This window comes from Cynocephalus volans, chromosome 16 (assembly GCF_027409185.1).
Source record: "Cynocephalus volans isolate mCynVol1 chromosome 16, mCynVol1.pri, whole genome shotgun sequence".
NCBI lineage: Eukaryota > Metazoa > Chordata > Mammalia > Dermoptera > Cynocephalidae > Cynocephalus > Cynocephalus volans.
Window position 1 is genome coordinate 22988670 of NC_084475.1, and position 17917 is coordinate 23006586.

Here is a 17917-nt window from a genome sequence, read left to right on the forward strand (position 1 = left end):
CTGGGCATGCCGGCTCTCCTGTGCACAGGGGCGGCTGCTCTTCCCCAGCTCTACCCTGGACTCTGTAGCTGCAGGGTCCATCTGTGCTCTTTCTGGCTCTGCCCTCACTTACCTGCCCACGACTCTGGGACCCTGCAGTGACCAGCGAGTGGACAGTCTGGTTTCACTGAGGTGGAGGTGCTCTGTGTCCTCCTGGGGGTCTCTTTTCTCCCTGGGTCCTTATACCTCCAGCCCAAGGAGCCCCTTCCTGCAGGGCTGAGAGCAGAAGGGGCAGTGGGTGCTAGTGTGGTCAAGGGCCCCCTCCCTCCACATGCTCTGGCTGTGAGCAGTCACCTGCGTGAGTCACCCAGGACCAAGCCCCACCCCCTCTAGGGCTGAAAGGAGACCTTGGGGGTGCTGTGCTGGCAAGAGCCTGGTGGTGCGCTTGGGTCCTATGCAGGTGGGGAAGCCTGTCTCAATCGGTGTGCCTGGCTTGCCTGCTGGCCGCAACAGAGAGGGTTTGCTGGTTTGCTTTGCTGCACCTGCAGCAGGGTCTGAGCTGTGGCCAGGCCATGTGGAGTTGATGTTGGCACGTGTAAGGCTTTGGGATCGCCAAGGAACCTTCCAGGAGAGTCATCCAATGTGGGATGGACCATCAAGGCCAAGGTGATGACAAAATGAGTCCCAAGGAGAACTCGGACACCAGAGTCACCTGGAAGGGGAGACACCACAGAAATCTCAGAAGTTCTGCACTTGTTCTGGGGGAATAATGTGTCCCTGGTGTGGGCCTGCTTCCCACGGAAGGAGCCCAATGAGGACCACAGCTGCTCTCTCTGGAAGCTTGTTCCCAGGGAAGAGATGGTTAACCTGTGAAGGGACGAGCTCTGTGTCCCATGGGGGCAGGTGCATGCAGGGAGCTCCTGAGAGTGTGCGTCCCAGGCTGAGGGGAAGAGAGGATAAGGAGGAAAAATGGAGGTGTAGGAAGAGGCACTGAGAGCCGAGACTCGGGCTGTGATGGAAAAGTGTGGCTGCTATGAAGAAGGAACTTGCCAGAAGCCACCTGGCTGAACTGAGGGTGTCACCAGCCACCTGGAGTTGCAGCCCATGAGAGGAAAGTCTCCTTGTCCCCACCCCTCCAGCCCCACCAGCACCCTGTCCCCCGTCCCTCCATGGGAGGAGGATGGGCAGAGGCCAGCTGCAGTGGCTAGAGCTCACCCCATTGGAGACTTGGGTCCTAACACCAGCATCATTTACAGCTATTGTCTATCTGTCTCTTTCTGCAGAACAGGATAGCGGTCAGGGGCTCTTCCTTTCCTGAGGTGCCGGCTAGCCAGGGCTCTCTCCGTGGGAGGTGGTCTTTGCTCTCTCCCACCTGGGCCCAGGGGGCCTTGGCAGGTTGTGAGTAATCCACGAACAGTTCCCATGTCTGGTGCCTGCCAGTAATGCTGGTCTCATGACTCTGCTGCCATGGGTAGGTGCTGATCAGGCCGTGGGCGCTACTGGGCATTTGTGGTGGCTTGCCCCCACCCAGGCCCCTGCTGCTTCCTGTAAAGGTGAGGAAACTGAGGCGCAGGGTGGCCAAGCCCTGCCCTGGTCTGCTCGGAGCCCACTTCCCCAGCCCCTGCCCCCACCTCGAGAGGACAGGACAGCCCGCTGGGCAGATGAGGGCTGTGGCCCTTGCTCTCATCATATGCTGTGGCGATTGCTGGGCACAGGTTCTCTTTGTCCTCCTTCTTGGTGGGACCTGGCCCTGGGCCACTCCTGGGCCCCTGCCTGCTGTGGTGTGGGGCTCGGGGTCCTGTCTCAGCCACAGGTGGGGGACCCCTGCCAGGTTGCATCCACACTGTCTTCCTACAGAATGAGCCACAGCACCGTTCTCTGGGGTGCGGGTTTCTCTCTCGTCACACAATTAAATAACAGAAGCACGTGCTGTGGCTGAGTCCATAAGCCTCAGGCAGAAGCTTTCGGGGATCTACCAGCCTGAGCCACCTCTGTTCATTCTGTCCACTCCTCCTCTTGGGTGTTCTTGGGAGAGCTGTCTGTTCAGTGGCACTCACTAAGTTATCACACAGATCAGGTGTCAGGATCACTGGCAAGGAAGGTGTCAAAGGGGTTCACGAGGGGTCTGAATTCTGGCTGCAAAGGTGGGCAGGTGTGGGTGGGGGTGGAGAAGCTGCTCCTGCTGGGCAAAGGCACCAGCACCAAACCCGAACCAGCCACAACCATGGCCTTTTGGCTTCTGCCTGACTCGGTGCCTGAGGTCAATCCAGAGGGCAGATTCCAGAGAGCAGGAAGACAAGGGCAGCAAGACCCAGGGGTTCCTGGTTAGCTGCCTTGAGCCTGTAGCTGTCGGGAACCAGGGTGGTTTAACTGATTCCACCACGTCCTTGAGCAAATTGGCTTTCATCGGTAGCTTGAGAACTAAGCCATCATTTTTGACATTGTTTTCATGATAATAATTGGCCTGAGTTCCATAGAAACTTGGACTCAGATCCTGAATTTGGTCCTTTATGTGTGAGTTTGACCCAGGAGCTGGTCACTTGTGTGCCCGTCCTCATGATTGACAAGGCTGCAGCAGGAGATGGATGCTTATTGAGTCCTTTGTGGTGCTGGGTTGTGCAGAGCAATGGTTTGGTGATGTTGACAGTGTATGCTCACATAGATTCTTCCATCTGTGCAAAGTACAGGAACGCAGCTGGTTGGGGTGTTGGTGGTTTGAAGCTTGTTTTCTGGGCATTGTTGTCAGATGCATGCCAGCTATGGGCATGTATCAGGGGTGCCCCTGCTTCTGCTATTTGGCTGGGGCATTCCCAGTCCTTGAAATGAGAAGGGATGGCCCGGTGACCATTACCTGGGCCAGAAGCTGGGGGCTTCTCTGAGTCCTTTTCAAAATCCCTCTGTGGTTGATAGCTGTAAGGCTTTCAGTGTTTGGTTAAAAGTTTATCATTTCCATTTCCCTAGAAAAAGACATATTATTTCCAGATTTTCAAATATTTATCAGTAATAACATGCAGACTTTGGCACTGGCGCTCCTCTGGGAGGGCATCCATGGGTGTAGGTGAAGAGGCCCCCACCTCCCCGTCGCAGAGTCTCGGGGCTCACTGCCTGTCACTGCTACTTCTGGGGGTCGCCGTCAGCCCTGCCTGGCGCTGGCCGGGTTGGTTGTTCCCCAGCCTTTATCTTGTCCTTGAGCAGTGGGCTCCTGTGCCAGCCTTCTTAGGCCAGGGAGGCCCCTGCCTCCCTGTGGACCCCCACGTAGGCCTGCCCCTGCAGGGTGAGCACCACGTTGTGGTCTCTGTGCCTGGACGGTCACAGGTGGGTCGAGACAGGAGCTTTGATGCTACTGAAACCTGATGTCTTTCTGTGAGTTGTGTTTTGAAGAAAGGTCTCATAGCATTTTGAAGTTGAAATGTATGTGTTGTCTGAAGAAAATTAGATACTTTTAAGTGGTTTAAATAATTTTAGCACGGTGTCTGGCCTGGATAGGCAATCAGAAAGTCAGCTAGACCTGAACGTCCTCGTGTGAGAGCAGTTTCATAGCTCATGTCTTCGTTCATGGATGTAAATGTGCGTCGATATGGTGGTTGTACCGTTTGAAATGCCTTCACTCATTCAGATTATTTTTCATCTTCCCCCCCCCCCCCCCAATTTCACTTTTTCATTAGGGCACTTTCCCTCATGGAATTGATATCTTGACCACAGCTGACTATTTTGCGGTTGGTAACACATCTAACTGTTTCCTGGTTATAAGGTAAGTTTTTAATGCATATTATAAAAATGTAATATTCTCTTTGATTTAGATGTCAAAAATCAGTTTCTACCATTTTCTTTCTTCATCCTGGAAGGCCCAGTAAGTACATGTAGTTTGTGTGTGAAGAGTTAAGAATGGAATCGAACACCACTGTTGAGACTTTGACTCCATACCCTTGAACATCTGCCTGTTTCACATTGACAGGAGGTGTTTACGCGTGTTTGGCAGTTTCAAGAATGCGAATTTGAAATTAATTCTTTCTCTGGTTGTTATTTTTCTCTTAGTTATCTTGTTTTATAGTAGTGGTTCTGCATGGGGCTTGGTGTTTTGCAGGTGATAGCCAAAGCCAAAGTGGTGTGTTTCCTTCTGTGTGACACATTTTCTTCCGGATGTCATAAATGTATTGGGTTTCTCAGAATGAAATCCTGGCTTGGAAGTGACTGTGCTTCTTTTCCTGTTTTAAGAAAAAAAGTGTTTTGGATTTGCAGTTTTCTCTAGATTGTTGATGAGAGGAATAAGAAAGAGGTCTTTGAGAAATCAGGTCAAGGAATAACTATTTAACATCCCTAACTGCACTTTGCAGAGATCACATCAAATTATTTTATGTAATTTAAGTATTGGGGAAGTTAGTTCACTTGTCTCAGTCAATCCCTTGCAACACTAATGTGAAAAAAGGTCGTGATTTTATGAAGCGACTTATTTGCTTAAATTAGAAGAAGAAACATGCCTCATACATTTTTAAAAATTATTAACCATTATGTATCCTAAGGGTAGATTCCCTAATGGCTCTGCTGTGCAGAACATGCAGAAATGACATTTCTCCATTAACCAGCAGGGACAGATTTTTTTTTTTTTAAATACAGCATTTGGCCTCTTTTCCAGGAATCATATTTGACCAAACATACCCTCTGTATTTTAGTATCCTTTCCATCTTTCCTTAACAGGTCATGTCCTTTTGTGCCTTATCAGTTCTTTCCTGTTTGCATTCTGTTTTCTTTGATTATCAATACTTGGACATATATTTTATGTGGAGAGTCTACCACCTTTCCACCTGTGTTTCTTGGATAAAATAGCTGCAGTTAATCGTAGCCTTGGCACAGTTTTCTTGTTGCTAAGGTTTCTAAGCCAGTCTAAAACTTAGGTGCACTTGGGTGTGTGCATTTCATGAGAACGTTTGGCTATACTTGGTCTGGTTCCAGTCATGCTCTTTCTGGAGCATGTGTTGCACCCTTGCAATGCCCAGGCCCTGCGTGTGGACGTGATGCTGTCTGTGATCATCGTCATCATGGGACCTGCAATCAGTAGCTGTACCCCAGCCCCACAAGGCGCTTCATCAGGGGCTCTCCTGTCCACCTGAGGCAGGGCAGACGCCCAGGGTCCTGCTGTCAGCTGAGACCTCGGGTAAGGGAGACAGGAGGGTGCACATAGCCGGGCAGAGGACACTGTGCCCAGAGAGCCTGGTGTGGGGACTGAGCCCAGCCCAACAGGGAAGAGTCAAGAGTTAGCAGGGCCCAGGTTAGGGGAGGAACTTCTAAGCCATAGCAAGGAGTTTGGATTGTCATGGATGCAGTTTGATGGTCAGATCTGCATTTTGAACCTATCACTGTGGCTGAGTTTTGGTGACTGAAAACAAGGAGAAAATTGGGGGCCAAAGGTGTGCCCACTGGAGCAAGTGGGCGTCATTGGGTCACAGACAGGGATTTTGAGAGCGGGAGGTGCCTGGATGAGGGGCACAGTGAGGGAGACTATGCCTGTGGAAGTTAGGGAAGGTCTGGAGCTCAGTGTTGCACCTGTTGTGCTGGCTTGTGGCTCACCTTAGTGGAAGCACCCACCAGGCTGATGTGGAGATGGCTCTTCTGGAAAGTGGAGCTTCTGATACACAGACCAGAGCTGAAGCTAATGGAAGACACCTTGGGGAAGACGTCAGTGAACGAGAGGAGGATGAGGGGGCACTCCAGCAGCAACTGGTGTCCTGTGTGCATTCAAGTGTTAATGACACACGGCGAGCTGTACACACTCGGTGTGTACATATCTGTAACTGTCCCCACAGTGAAGACAAGGGAAGAGCCGTGTTCATCATGCCCATTGTCATCCATCTCTCCATCCCTTCCCCCTTCTCTAGGCAACACTGACCTGCTGGTGTCAGTACAGATTAGTCTGCATTTTTAAAAGTTTTCTTTAAGTGGAATTGTACAGTCTGTGCTCCTTTTATCTGTTCTGGCTTCTCTCACTCAGTGCAGTATTTGGCACTGATCCATGTTGTGTGTGTGGGCTGTTCATTCATCCTGTTGTTGCTGAGTCCTGTTCCATTGCGTGATGTGTCATGGGCTGTCCATTCACCTGTTGAGGGGCATCTGTGGTTTCCACTTTGGAGCTCTTACAGATGAAGCTGCAGTGACTTTCTTGTACACGTCTTGTACACATCTGTCTTTGGAGTCACGTTCTACGGCGTGGATGTCCCATAGTTTGTCTAATCACCAGTTGTTTATCTGGGGTAAATGCCTAGAAGTAGATGGCTGGATCATAGTATTTTAAGAAATGGCCAGTTTTCCAAAGTGATGGCACCAGTTTACATTCCCCCCAGCAGTGTGTGAGAGCTCCAAATCCTCCGTGTCCTTACCAGCACGTGGGACAGTCGGTCTTTTTAAATTTTAGCTATTCTGGTGGGGGTGTGGGAGTAGCTCATTAATTCATGTTTTCCTAATGATGCCGAACATTTTCTCATGGGCTTATTTATCGGGTTAGTTGTTTTCTTCTGAGAATTTGAGAATTCTTTACGTGTTCTGGATACAGTTCCTTTTTCAGATGCATGCTTGGCAGATATTCTCTCTCAGTCTGTGGCTTGCTCTTTTAGTGTCCTATATACACCTAAGTCAAAATCTTTGTTCTTTAAAAAAAATCAACTTTATTTTTGTCAAAAAACCAGTTTTTAAAAATCTGTTACATAGAATTTTATTACACACAATTTGCATGTAGTAAACTCACCAATTTTTAAGTGTGGGTTGGGGTTGAGGGTGGGTTTTGGCCGAGGTGAAAAGCTGAACAACACCTGCTGTGTCCACAGAGGGAACAAACCCTTCCCTCCAATTAGTCCCCCGCCCTCACCGCCCCGTCCCCCCTCGCCGCCCCGTCCCCATGGTTTTGCCTGTTTGAGGATCTCCACTGACTGAAGCTGTCACTGTGTGCTCCTGTGTCTGCTCTTTTTACTCTGCTTCTTGCTCTGTCAGTTCATCCGTTCACTGAGTTTGCCAGTAGTTTGGTCTGGTGACTGCCTGTCACCTTCTCCTGTGAGCCCATCCCACGGTTTGTCCATTCACCAGTTGATGGACTTTGAACAGGACAGGGCTTTCATTTGCCCTGGCTGTTTTTCTGGCGTAATGAGCATTCCTTAGGGCTTTTGGTTGGTTAGTCTTCTTGCTGTTGTAAATTCCCTTAACCGATTTCCAACATCTTCAGCATTGAGCACCCTTTAAAAATGCGTTTTGTCATATTTTGCTTTCTAGTAGTTTGCTTTCCAATAAGTTTGCACGTTCATGTTCTAAGTTCTCAGATCAAGGAGGCCTGAAGTGCGCTGTCTCCTTCTGTGTTTCCTGATTCAGTAAACGCCACCCGTCCACCTCCGCAGCTCATTTCTTGCTTCTCCTCCTCACTAATTCCCCACACCTGGTTGGTGACCTAGTTCTGCCATTTCCACATCCCTAATGGGCATCAAACATGCCTCATCCTGCTTACCCTCTTCACTGTCACCCTGCTTCCCAGTCTCATTGTCCCGGACACTTGTGGATGCCTCCTGGCCGATGACTCCATCCCACAGGCCCTGACCTCTCCCACCCACGTTTTCCCCTGCTGCGCCTGGGGTCTGTGTCCTCCCAGCCTCACTGCCCCCCTTCCTGCCCTCTGGTGGGCATATCTCTTTGTTCGCTTGGCCTTCCATGCAGGCCCTGCATGCTCAGTATGTGCATGCTGCCTTGGGCTGAGGTCAGATGCTCACTGGTGCTGCAGCTTGGGCTAGGACTCAGGTGGCCTGGTCTCTGCTTCTTTCCATGAGGCCACTGGTTGTTTGCTTTCCTCACCAACCCCTGCTGCTGGGCACCAGACACTGGCCTGGGTGTGGTCTGTCAGCCAGGCATGCAGGTTGGATGCCCTGCAGCACCTCGGCACCAGGGTTCCTTGGAGATGCACAGCCGGGGGCTCGGCACTGGCACTGTTTCTGGCAGCTTGACTGCTGACTTGTCTTGATTCTTCTGTTTTTCTTCTCACTTTCTCTCAGGGTGTTTTATCACCTTCTGTGGGGACTCCACCCATTCACTCTTGGAGAAGCCTCTGCTTTTCTTTCTCTCATCTCTGGTGTGCAGACTTTCCCTGGCTGACTCTCCCGGGCCGGCATGTGTGGCTTGCGTGTCATCCGCACTCACTCCAGGTCGCCTTCTTCAGCGGGTCCTTGTTCCTCTGTGCAGCTGTCTGTGCTGTCTGCTCTGTCTCTCAGGCACCGTGGCAGCTAATGTGGGTGACGGTCAACTCCATGGTGAGGCTGTGTGGATGAGGTGGCAGGTTCAAATAATATGTGTGCCAGTGATGGGAAGGTTTAGATACACAAACTGTAAAAAAGTGCATTTTTCAAATAGGTGGTACTTGTGCATGCTGTAAATTCAGAAAGGGCAGGCGTGTTCATGGAAAACCAAGTCTGTCTCTCACCTTGTCTCCCAGTTGCCTGGGACCATTCCTGGTGTGCCCCTTGTTGCCGGTTTCTTGTGTGTTCTAGGTAGATTCTGTTTGGAGCATGTGTACAGGTAGACTGACCAACATCCTTCCACCCTGGTGGTGGTGTACAGGGCGCCAGGTGAGAACAGCTTATGTGTTCTTCAGTAGAAGGCTGCTTACGTGATAATGTCCAGCTGTTAGAAAATGAGGATGCAGCTCCAGGCGCTGTTGAGTGGAGAAAGCAGGGCACCACGTGTCTTCTCTTACCCTCGAGTCTCAGAGAGCGTTCCTCTTTGGGACATGGAGAATGATCTGTGCAAGTCCCCTCATGGCTGTTGGGTTCTGTCCGGTCTTTTGCTGTTATAAACAACATGGAGTGGATGTTTTTGTGTCTATAATTTCTCACCTGCGTGGTTATACATACGTGAGTAGATTACCAAAAGTGGACCTGTTGGACCAGAGGGTATTTATGTTTTAAATTTCCTAGGTGATGCCAGCTGCTGTCCACAGGGGCTGCACCAGAATGCTGCCCTGCAGTATTTCCTGGTCTTTTAGCTCCTGCAGTGGTGGCAAACCCAATACATGGGCCATCTGACAGAAGGAGAGAGATTTTGTTTCCCTCATAAAGGAGGCTGAACGTGGCTTCAAGTGGTTGAGCTATACGTGTATTGTCTATAAATTGCTTTTTATTATTTTTCTACTAGACTATGAGGTTTTTCTCGTTGATTTGGAAGAAGTCTAAAGAAGTCTCCTGTTTGTGATACAAGTTGCGGATATTTTTCTTGATTTGTCTTTTGACTGTTTTTTGGCGTGTTTTTTCTGGCAGACAGATTTTTGGGGTCATGGTTTAAATGTGTCAATTTCTTCTTTCATGACTCTGGGTTTTGAGTCATAATTAGAAAGACCCATCCCACTTGGAGATTATTTTTAGAAATTCTCTGGTGTTATTTTCAAGAGATGTAACTTTGATTTTTAAGGCATAATTTACACTCCATCAGCTGTCCCTTTGTGAAACGTACAGTTCAGCGAGTGCTGACCGTGTCCACACCTGGGTGACTTGTGCCTTCCTCGGGCTGTAGAGGGTTCCCACCGGCCCTAGATCCCGCCTGCGCCGCTGCCTGCAGGTTCATGATGCCTTTTACAGAATGCCATGTAGTGGAGTCAGAAGGAACCTGCCCTTTTATGCCTGGACTCTTTCGTGCAGTGTGATGGTTTTGAGATTCATCCATGCTGTTATGTGTATCTGTAGCTTGTTCTTTTGTGTTGCTAAGTTGTGTACTGTTCTGTAGCTATAGTTTATTGATTTGTCTGCTGGTAAACATTTAGGTTGTTTTGAATTTTTGACTCTGAAGAAAGCTTTTGTGAACATTTATTTAGAGAAGTCTTTATGCGGATGTATATTTTAATTTCTCTTAAAGACTTAAAAGGGAATTTTTACATATTTAACTTCATAAGAAACTGCCACGCTGTTTTGCACGGTGGCTGTGTGATTTTGCATTGCCCCCAGAAATGTTGCATGTTCTGGTTGCTGCACATCCTTGCCCACACTCGGCATTTGTCAGTCTTTTAAGATTTTACCCATTCTAGTGGGTGTAGTGGTTTAAATTTGCATTCCATGTTGAATGCTGATGTTGAACATCTTTGTATATGCTCGTTTTATTCATCATCTTCTGTGATATTTCTGTGCAAATCTTGTGCTGATTTTTTATGTAGATTTTATCTTCCCTATGTATTCTGATACAAATTCTTTGTCACTTTTGTATATTCCAAAGGTTTTTTTCCCCCTCCAGTCTGTGACTTGCCTTTTCATTTTCTTAAAAATTATAACAGCTTTGTTGAAGTGTAGTCAACATACCTTAATTTTGCATAAAGTGTATAACTTTCTAATTTTGACATAGGTATACCCCACAAAACCATCACCTTGCTACCAAGGTAGTGAACATGTCCCTCACCCCCAGTGTTTCCTGTTACCTGCCCCTCTGTAGTCCCTACCTCTGGTCCTCTCTCACCCCGAGGCAACCACTGATTTGCTTCTATTAGTATAGATTAGTTTGCATTTTCTAGAATTTTGTGTAAATGGAGTAGGAATTTTGTGTAAATGAAGTAGTATGTACTTATTTTGGTCTGACTTTTTTCACTCAGCATATTTATTTAGAGATTCATCCATATTGCATGTGTCAAAAGTCCATTCCTTTTAGTTGCTGATGATAAACCTGTTTATCGATTATATGGATAAACCTGTCTGTTTTTCCATTACCTGTAGATGGATTTCAGGGTTTTTTCCAGTTTTTGGCTGTCACAGGTGAAACTACTGTGCAGCTTTGTGTGCAAGTCTTTGTGGACAAATGCTTTCCTCTCCTGTGGGTAACTGCTGAGATGGGGAGTGGCTGGGTCCTATGGTGGGTGTCTTTAACTTTGCAAGAAATGGCCAGCCTGTGTTTGAAAGTAATTACGCTATTTTATACTTTCCAAACGTGTATGAGAGTTCCAGTTCCTCCACGTCTTCACCGACTCTTAATATTGTCTTTTTTCAGTGTGTTTATTGCCGGCTTTCCTGAGTACACCCAACCAATGATAGACCACCTGGTTACCATGAAAATCAACCATTGGGACGGGTAGGTTTTATGTTTTTGTATTTCTCTAAGAATTCTTTTTTCCCCCTTCAAAGGAGAGATTAAATTGTGCTTATAAGCCTTGATTATATTTTTTCATGGTAAATATCATATTTTAAAATAACTTTTGAGAAGTAGTATAGATTCTAGCCTTCATGTCTGACATGTTGGTGAATGGTCTATCTCTGGTTTCATTTCTGGAGTCCTTAGCCAACTATGTCTGATGTAAATGTTCCCATGGGAGTGCCCTGTGTTGGCATGTGGTGGAGGGCACTGGCCACCTGAGGACTGGAGTAACTTGGGTGGCAGGGACACACCTCATCTCCTTCACCCGGTGACATGCCCCTCACCCTGATCCTGCTCTGCATGGCCACTCTCAGTATCTTCTGCATTGTCTCCTGGGAGCTGAGCAGGCTTCAGTGGCTCTTTTCATAATTACAGTAGCAGTTTCAGGATATTTTAACATTTCATAGGCAGTTAAGTATGTCTCTTCAAAGGGAAAAGCTGAGTGTGTACTCCATAACATAAAGAGAATTAGTGCCGTTATTACCACTTCTAGGAAAGTCAGATGACCTTCTCATAGAAGACTTGGTGTTGCTGCCTGTTACACACAGACAGTAGATCTCAGGAACAGTGAATGCCTGTGGATGTAAGTAGCCTTGTTAGGGTGTACGTCCTTCTTTGAGGACCAAGGCCTTGAAAGTATGTGGTAATTGCTGCTGTATGGCCAAGTAGCCAAGCTGTCTGCTGCAATGTGCAATCTAGGCTGGGCTCTCTTTGGGAATGAGGAACCTCTGACAAAAGAAGTATCTCCTGTTGTGCCACTTGAGTTGGTTGTGGTCCAGCTGCCAAGAGTACTCTCCCTTTGTTTCCTTGCTGGAAATCCTCAACTTCCAGAGAATTGCGTAAGTTTTTGACATTCGAGGCATACCTGCAAATATGGTACCCCAAACTCTCATAATTAGGAGCAAAGGCCCTATAGACTGAGACTGGGAGAAATTAGTTAATTTGCCTATTACACCAGGTTATCAGTCAATAAGATATTTAAAACCAAGATTCTGTGTAAGCCATGGTGTTAGATTAAATGTTTGAACTATTGAAATTTCTAGCTGTCACTGTATTGTCCATTTCTTCTATCAGTTCTGCCAGTTTTCCCTTCATATGGGTGGTCTTTTATTAGATGTGTATACATTTATAATCTATATATCTTCCTAATGTATTGGCTCTTTATTATTATTAAGTGTCCCTCTCTGTCTCATGTTAGATTTCTTAACATGTAATTTGACATCGTTATTGTGTACAGTGTGGAAAGCTTTATTTTTTTAAAGCTCTTAGGGCCAGATAGTAAATATCTTAGGTCTCTTTCCTGTGTATTTTATTGTTTTTTTCTTTATACAACCTTTAAAAATATGAAAACCATTCTTGATTCAGGGCTTTACAAAAAGAGCCCCAAGGCCAAGTTTGGCCTGCTGGCTGCAGATCGTCACCCTCTATCATAGTGACTCCAGTTCTTTTCTAGTTAATTGTTTGTCCTTTTACTTTCAGCTTGTGTGTCTTTGACTCTGACATGTCCTTGTTGACAGCACACAGTTGGGTCTTTCTTTTATATCCAGTCTGACAATTGCTGCCTTTTTGTGTGGGGTGTCTAGTCCATTCACATTTATTGTAATTATCAACATGGTTCAATTTACACCTGCCATTTTGTTATTTGTTTTCTATCTTTTCTCATGGCTTTTTTGTTATTTGTTTCATTAAAAATTTTTTTCTCTAAGATAAATATTATAGAAAATAATTCTTTGTGGAAATCTTTCCAGCAGAAAGCAGCTAAAAGTTCATAAATAGGGTCTCTCTAATTTTCTGGTAAATAACAGTGTTCACAAAAAAGGCGAGCCGTATAGAATTCTTCACAAATGCTCTTTAGCAGTATAAATACACTGTTACAGTTTTAGTAATATACCTTTTCAAGAGGTATTGGTCCATTGTCTTGGGTTTCTTTTTAAAAGTTTTGTGATACTTAGAAATACCCAATATAATTTATATGTCAGGATAAATATAAATTTGACATAATTATAATTGTGGTAAAATACACATAATATTTACAATCTAGACCATTTTTAAGTGCACAGTTCATTGGCATTAAATACATTCACATTGTTGTGCAACCATCACCACCGTCCATCTCCAGAACTTTTTCATCTTGCAAAACTGATGCTGTACGTCCGTTCCCCTCCCCCAGCCCCTGGCAGCCACCATTCTACTTTCTGTCTCTATAAATTTGACTCCTCTAGGTGCCTCATATAAGTGGAATTCTGTAGCATGTTTTGTCTTGTGACTAGCTTATTAGCACAATGTCCTCAGGGTTCATTCACATTGTAGGATGTGTAAGAATCACCTTCTTTTTTAAGGCTGGATAATATTCCATTGTGTGGATGGACCACATACCACATTCTGCTTATCCATTCATCCACTGCTAGATCCTTGGGTTCCTTTCATCTCTTGGCTATTATGAATAATGCTGCTATGAACATGGTTGTGCACATAGCTCTTTGAGATCCTGCTTTCAGTTTTTTGGGATATATACTCAAAAGTGGAGTTGCTGGATCACATGGTAATTCTATTTTTAATTTTTTGAGGAACCCCACTGTATTGTTTTCTATAGTAACTGGACCATTCATTTTATGTTCTCACTAGCAGTGCAGAAGGGTTCCAGTTTCTTCACATTCTTGTCAACAGTTGTTACTTTTTGGTTTTTTTGATAGCAGCCATCCCAGTGAGTGTGAGGTGGTGTCTCACTGTGGTTTTGGTCTGCACCTCCCTAAAGATTAGTCGTGCTGAGCACCTTGTCATGTGCTTGTTGGCCACTCGTATATCATATTTGGAGAAATGTCTAATCGGGGCCTTTGCCCATTGTTTGAGTTATTTATTTTTTTGGTTCATGTATAGGAGTTCTTTGTACGTATATTCCTCGTATTAATCCCTTATCAGGTATATGACTTGTAGGTATTTTCCTTCATTTCGTAGGTTACCTTTCCACTCTGTTGGGTGTGTTCTTCAGTGCATAGACGTTCTTCATTTTAATGCTGTCCACTTTATTTTTACTATCTTTGCTTGTGCTTTTGGTATCATATTCAAGACATCATTGTCAAATCCAGCATCATGAAGTGTTTGTCTTGTGTTTTCTTCTAAGAGTTTTATGGTTTCAGGTTTTATGTTTAGATAATAAATATTTTTAAATGAAGAACGCTGTGCTCAAAGTGGCAGCAGTTGGGAAAGATGTGTTAACTCAGCCTGTCGGGGCACCTGCCCCCTCTGTAGCCTTGGGACTTGTTCTTGCTGGAGTAAACAGTTCTCTGTTCTGAGTCTATCCACTGGTTTTTCATGTGGAATGGCTTCCTGGAGACAGTTTGTGGAGGGCGTGGAGGGGACCCTGCAGTACCCCTGTTCTTTTTGACCCATGTTATGGGGTGCTCAGCATCTGGGTGTGGTGGGCGTGGGCATGCACTGTTGAGTTTCTTGGCATGTGAGACGTCACATGCCTTAGCTCTCTGTTCACTGTTGGAAATAGGTCCCTAAGCAGGACTGGGGTGTGAGGAGCCCTGGGCTGATGCAGGAAGGGTGGGGGAAGATGGTGCTGCCCAGGGATGGGGAGGAGTCTTCCTGCTTCCATCATTCCATGTTTCACCCTGTGCTTTGGGTTTGTTTTCAGTGATCAAAACGCAGGCAGCCCACTTCTGCACGCTTCCACCTCAGTATTCTTATCATGCTTCTGTGTTGTTAGGTAGTTACCGCAGTCATTAGTTCAGGCAATGACCTCTCACGGTTTCATCTTTCTAGTGCTTTCTAGTGCTTTCTAGTGTCAGGATGGCTGGGCTCTGCACGTCGCCCTCCAGTGCTCTGTCTTGTCTCTGTGTGGAGTACTGGAAGGAGAGGGCTCAGGCTGGTTCTGGGCCTCCCCAGCCAGTCCTGGGGCCACCTTCTGCTGTTCCCTGTGCCCTACTGTCCAGTATTTGCACTAGAATTTTGGATGTCGTGCTTGAAGATATTTCTGTACTAACATATGTGCTTCATACTTGTTAGGTTGAACCATGTGAAATTCCTTCTGTCCCACCTTTGTAGTCTTCAGAGCGACAGACTCACATGGTTCTGCCTAACACTTGCAACTTCCGGATAGCTTGGGGTTGGGGAGGCTGGAGGCCCGTGTGGCCACATGGCACCTGGGAGACTGGCAACTGTGTCCTGAGAAGGTCTGTGTTGAGCTGTTTCATTTCAAGTATTTAACTGTGCTGAATTCTCTTTCTCATTGGTTATAATCAGAGGTTCTCATGTGTTTGTTTGTTTGTGAGTTTATTGTCATTAGTGGTCTTGACTAAGTGGCCAGTTGAGGATTCATGTACACTGTCTGTCCTTTCTTTTAATAAATTGAATAAAGCTAGAATCATCAAAATGAAGAAACTAACATTTTTCCCCCCAGGGTCATCAGAGAGCTCGCAGCAAAGGCATTGCACAACCTGACCCAGCAGGCCCCTGAGTACAGCACCACTCATGGTAGGTATGTGCTCTGGCCATCTTGCAGGTGCCAGATGCCTCCACACGCACACGCACACACACACACATAGTAGAAAGACATGGATGGGGCTGTCCTGGTTTTAAAGGCCTGGGGTCTGAAGATAATGTTCTATTTCTTTCTTGCTGAGAAGTGTCTGAAGAACTAGCTGTGGGCTTGGCCAGGGGACAGAATACAAGGACGGATGCAGTGCATATGTCCACAAGCAGCTTCTGGGCTATGCCAGGCAGGCACTCACCCACAGAGCAGGGAGTTGCTGGGTCATATTCTGTGAATTAAGAAATGGTGCTGGTTCCTCTAAACACTGGACCAACACTATGGTGCTTCCCTGGTTTCTAGGCAGCTCATACCCATTACAAAAGAACACTCTTTTCAATTGGTTAAGGCCTATAAATGGGCCTAAACTGAAGACGCAGAGTCTGCCTCAGTGTAACAGCACTTCAGAGTAGAACAGCCTAGGCTGTGTTTGTTGTATTTCATTATCATTAAGGAAAGAAACCTATTTGTTCTGTCTTGTCTTTTTTACTTGTAATAAATGAGCACCTGATTTAAAAGCAGGGAACAATATACAGATTTCTCAGAATTACATTTATTTCTATCCATACTCATTACTGTGATTAAACTGAGGTTGAATTGTGGCTCTCTCTTCATTTGTAGCTACTGATTGTACTTATGTGCATGTTTATCATACTGTGGGACTTCAGATGAAGGTTTGGGCTTGATAGATCTGAAGGGACCTTCTGGCTTCATGATCTGTTAATTAAACTTAGATGTCACAAACTTAGTGTGGCGTTTACTTACATTCGGTTGAGTGATCAGTCCTTGCTGACCGAATGTATGAGGCCTCAACTTTGACCTTCCTCCCAGTTCAAGAGTGTTGAGCCCCCGGATAAGGGATTTGACCTTTTGTAGATTTCCCCAGTTATTTAAAACCCAGCCACTCCCAGCTGCCGTGTTTTGAGCGCCTGTGTGCAGGTGCTTTCTTGGGTTGGAGTTTGTCTCTGATTTTTACAACCTTCGCAAGGCTGCTGGTGTCCTGATTGTATGTATGGGGAAGCTGAGGTGCAGAGGAGCTTTGGTTTCCTCAGGCAGATGTGGTGGAGCCAGTCGCTTCCTCTAGGGGTTCTGATGAGTCTTTGCTTTCTGTTCTCCAGAGCACAGAATGCTTAGACTCTTACCAGTTTCTGAGCTGAGGCGCCACTGCAGGTAGATGGAAGCTGCTCTGGTTGCCTGTGGTTCTTGGTCCTGTTCTGCCCCTTCCCCAAGCAGAGTGCCTGCTGGTCCCTAACAGGCCGTGATGCACAGACAGGAAAGATCTGAGAAACAGTGTCTGTTTTCCTTTTTCCTGCTCTCTCCTCACATCGTTTACCTGCCCCCTCACCCCCCACGTCTGGGGACCTGGCAACACCATGCACTATCATGCTGCCTCGAAGGGTCTCCATGTGTTGGAGATTTTGCCATCCGCTCCGCCCCGAGAGAGAGCATGCTCAGTGTGTCTGTGTTTGACAGACTATCCGTGTGTGTGGGCTTCCAACCTATCCTCCTGTCCCATCATTTTGCAGTTTTCCCACGTCTGTTATCAATGACGCTGAGCCTGGATCTCCACACGCGACATGGGGCAGTTCTTGCCTGTGCAGAGGTCACTTATGCCTTGTACAAACTCGCAGCACAGGAGAACAGGTAGGAAGATGCTAGGCTTCACTCATGAGCTGTTGGGAAAGCCTCTGCCCCTTGCATATGATTGCAGTGATCTCAGGGTGGGGGATATCTCACCGTCTTAGTTTTTGTTTATTTGCAGTGGTGTTGCAGTCTCTAGGGTTCCACACTACTTGTGAGGTTTGTGATGGTTGCTTCTCCTTTGGGTCGCATCTGCGCAGGGATCACCCGTCCTCTGCACGGGGCCTCGGCCCGGTAGATGCTGTCATCCTCACCACCCTATTTCCGAGGAAGGAGTGAGATGACAAGGACAAAGGCACGTTTTCAGAGACAGTGCAGAGCAGCCCCATGTTCAAATGCTTATTAATCATTGAAAAAACAGAGAGTGCACTTAAACATTTCCCTTGAAAAGTTTTCAGTTGGCTACATTTGTACAAATAATAACAAAGCATGTAATTAATTAGGGTCATTTGAGAAGTTCTGTACAGGAGAGTATCTATTTATTCATTCATTCATTCATTCATTCATTTATTTATTTATGAGTTTTTAAAGCAACTACTTGACTTTCTTACTTTTCTTTCCAATTGACTTCCTCAAAAGTAAGAACTGACAGGCTCACTGTAACATCCGTATCCTGGTTCTTGGACTCTAGTT

At 46.4% G+C, this 17917-nt stretch overlaps 1 protein-coding gene across 4 annotated transcripts in view; it reads left to right on the forward strand.

The window, feature by feature from the left end:
• The window catches only part of TBCD (tubulin folding cofactor D), a 193168-nt gene that overhangs the window by 128069 nt on the left and 47182 nt on the right, over positions 1-17917 (forward strand). For 3 of the 4 annotated variants that reach the window (XM_063080806.1, XM_063080807.1, XM_063080808.1), the window contains exons 17-20: positions 3645-3730; positions 10966-11046; positions 15515-15588; positions 17170-17287. The exons of the other annotated variant lie outside the window; for it this stretch is intronic. In XM_063080806.1, the coding sequence (XP_062936876.1) occupies positions 3645-3730; positions 10966-11046; positions 15515-15588; positions 17170-17287 (359 nt within the window). The remainder of the gene's footprint in view (positions 1-3644; positions 3731-10965; positions 11047-15514; positions 15589-17169; positions 17288-17917) is intronic. 4 annotated transcript variants of the gene reach the window in all.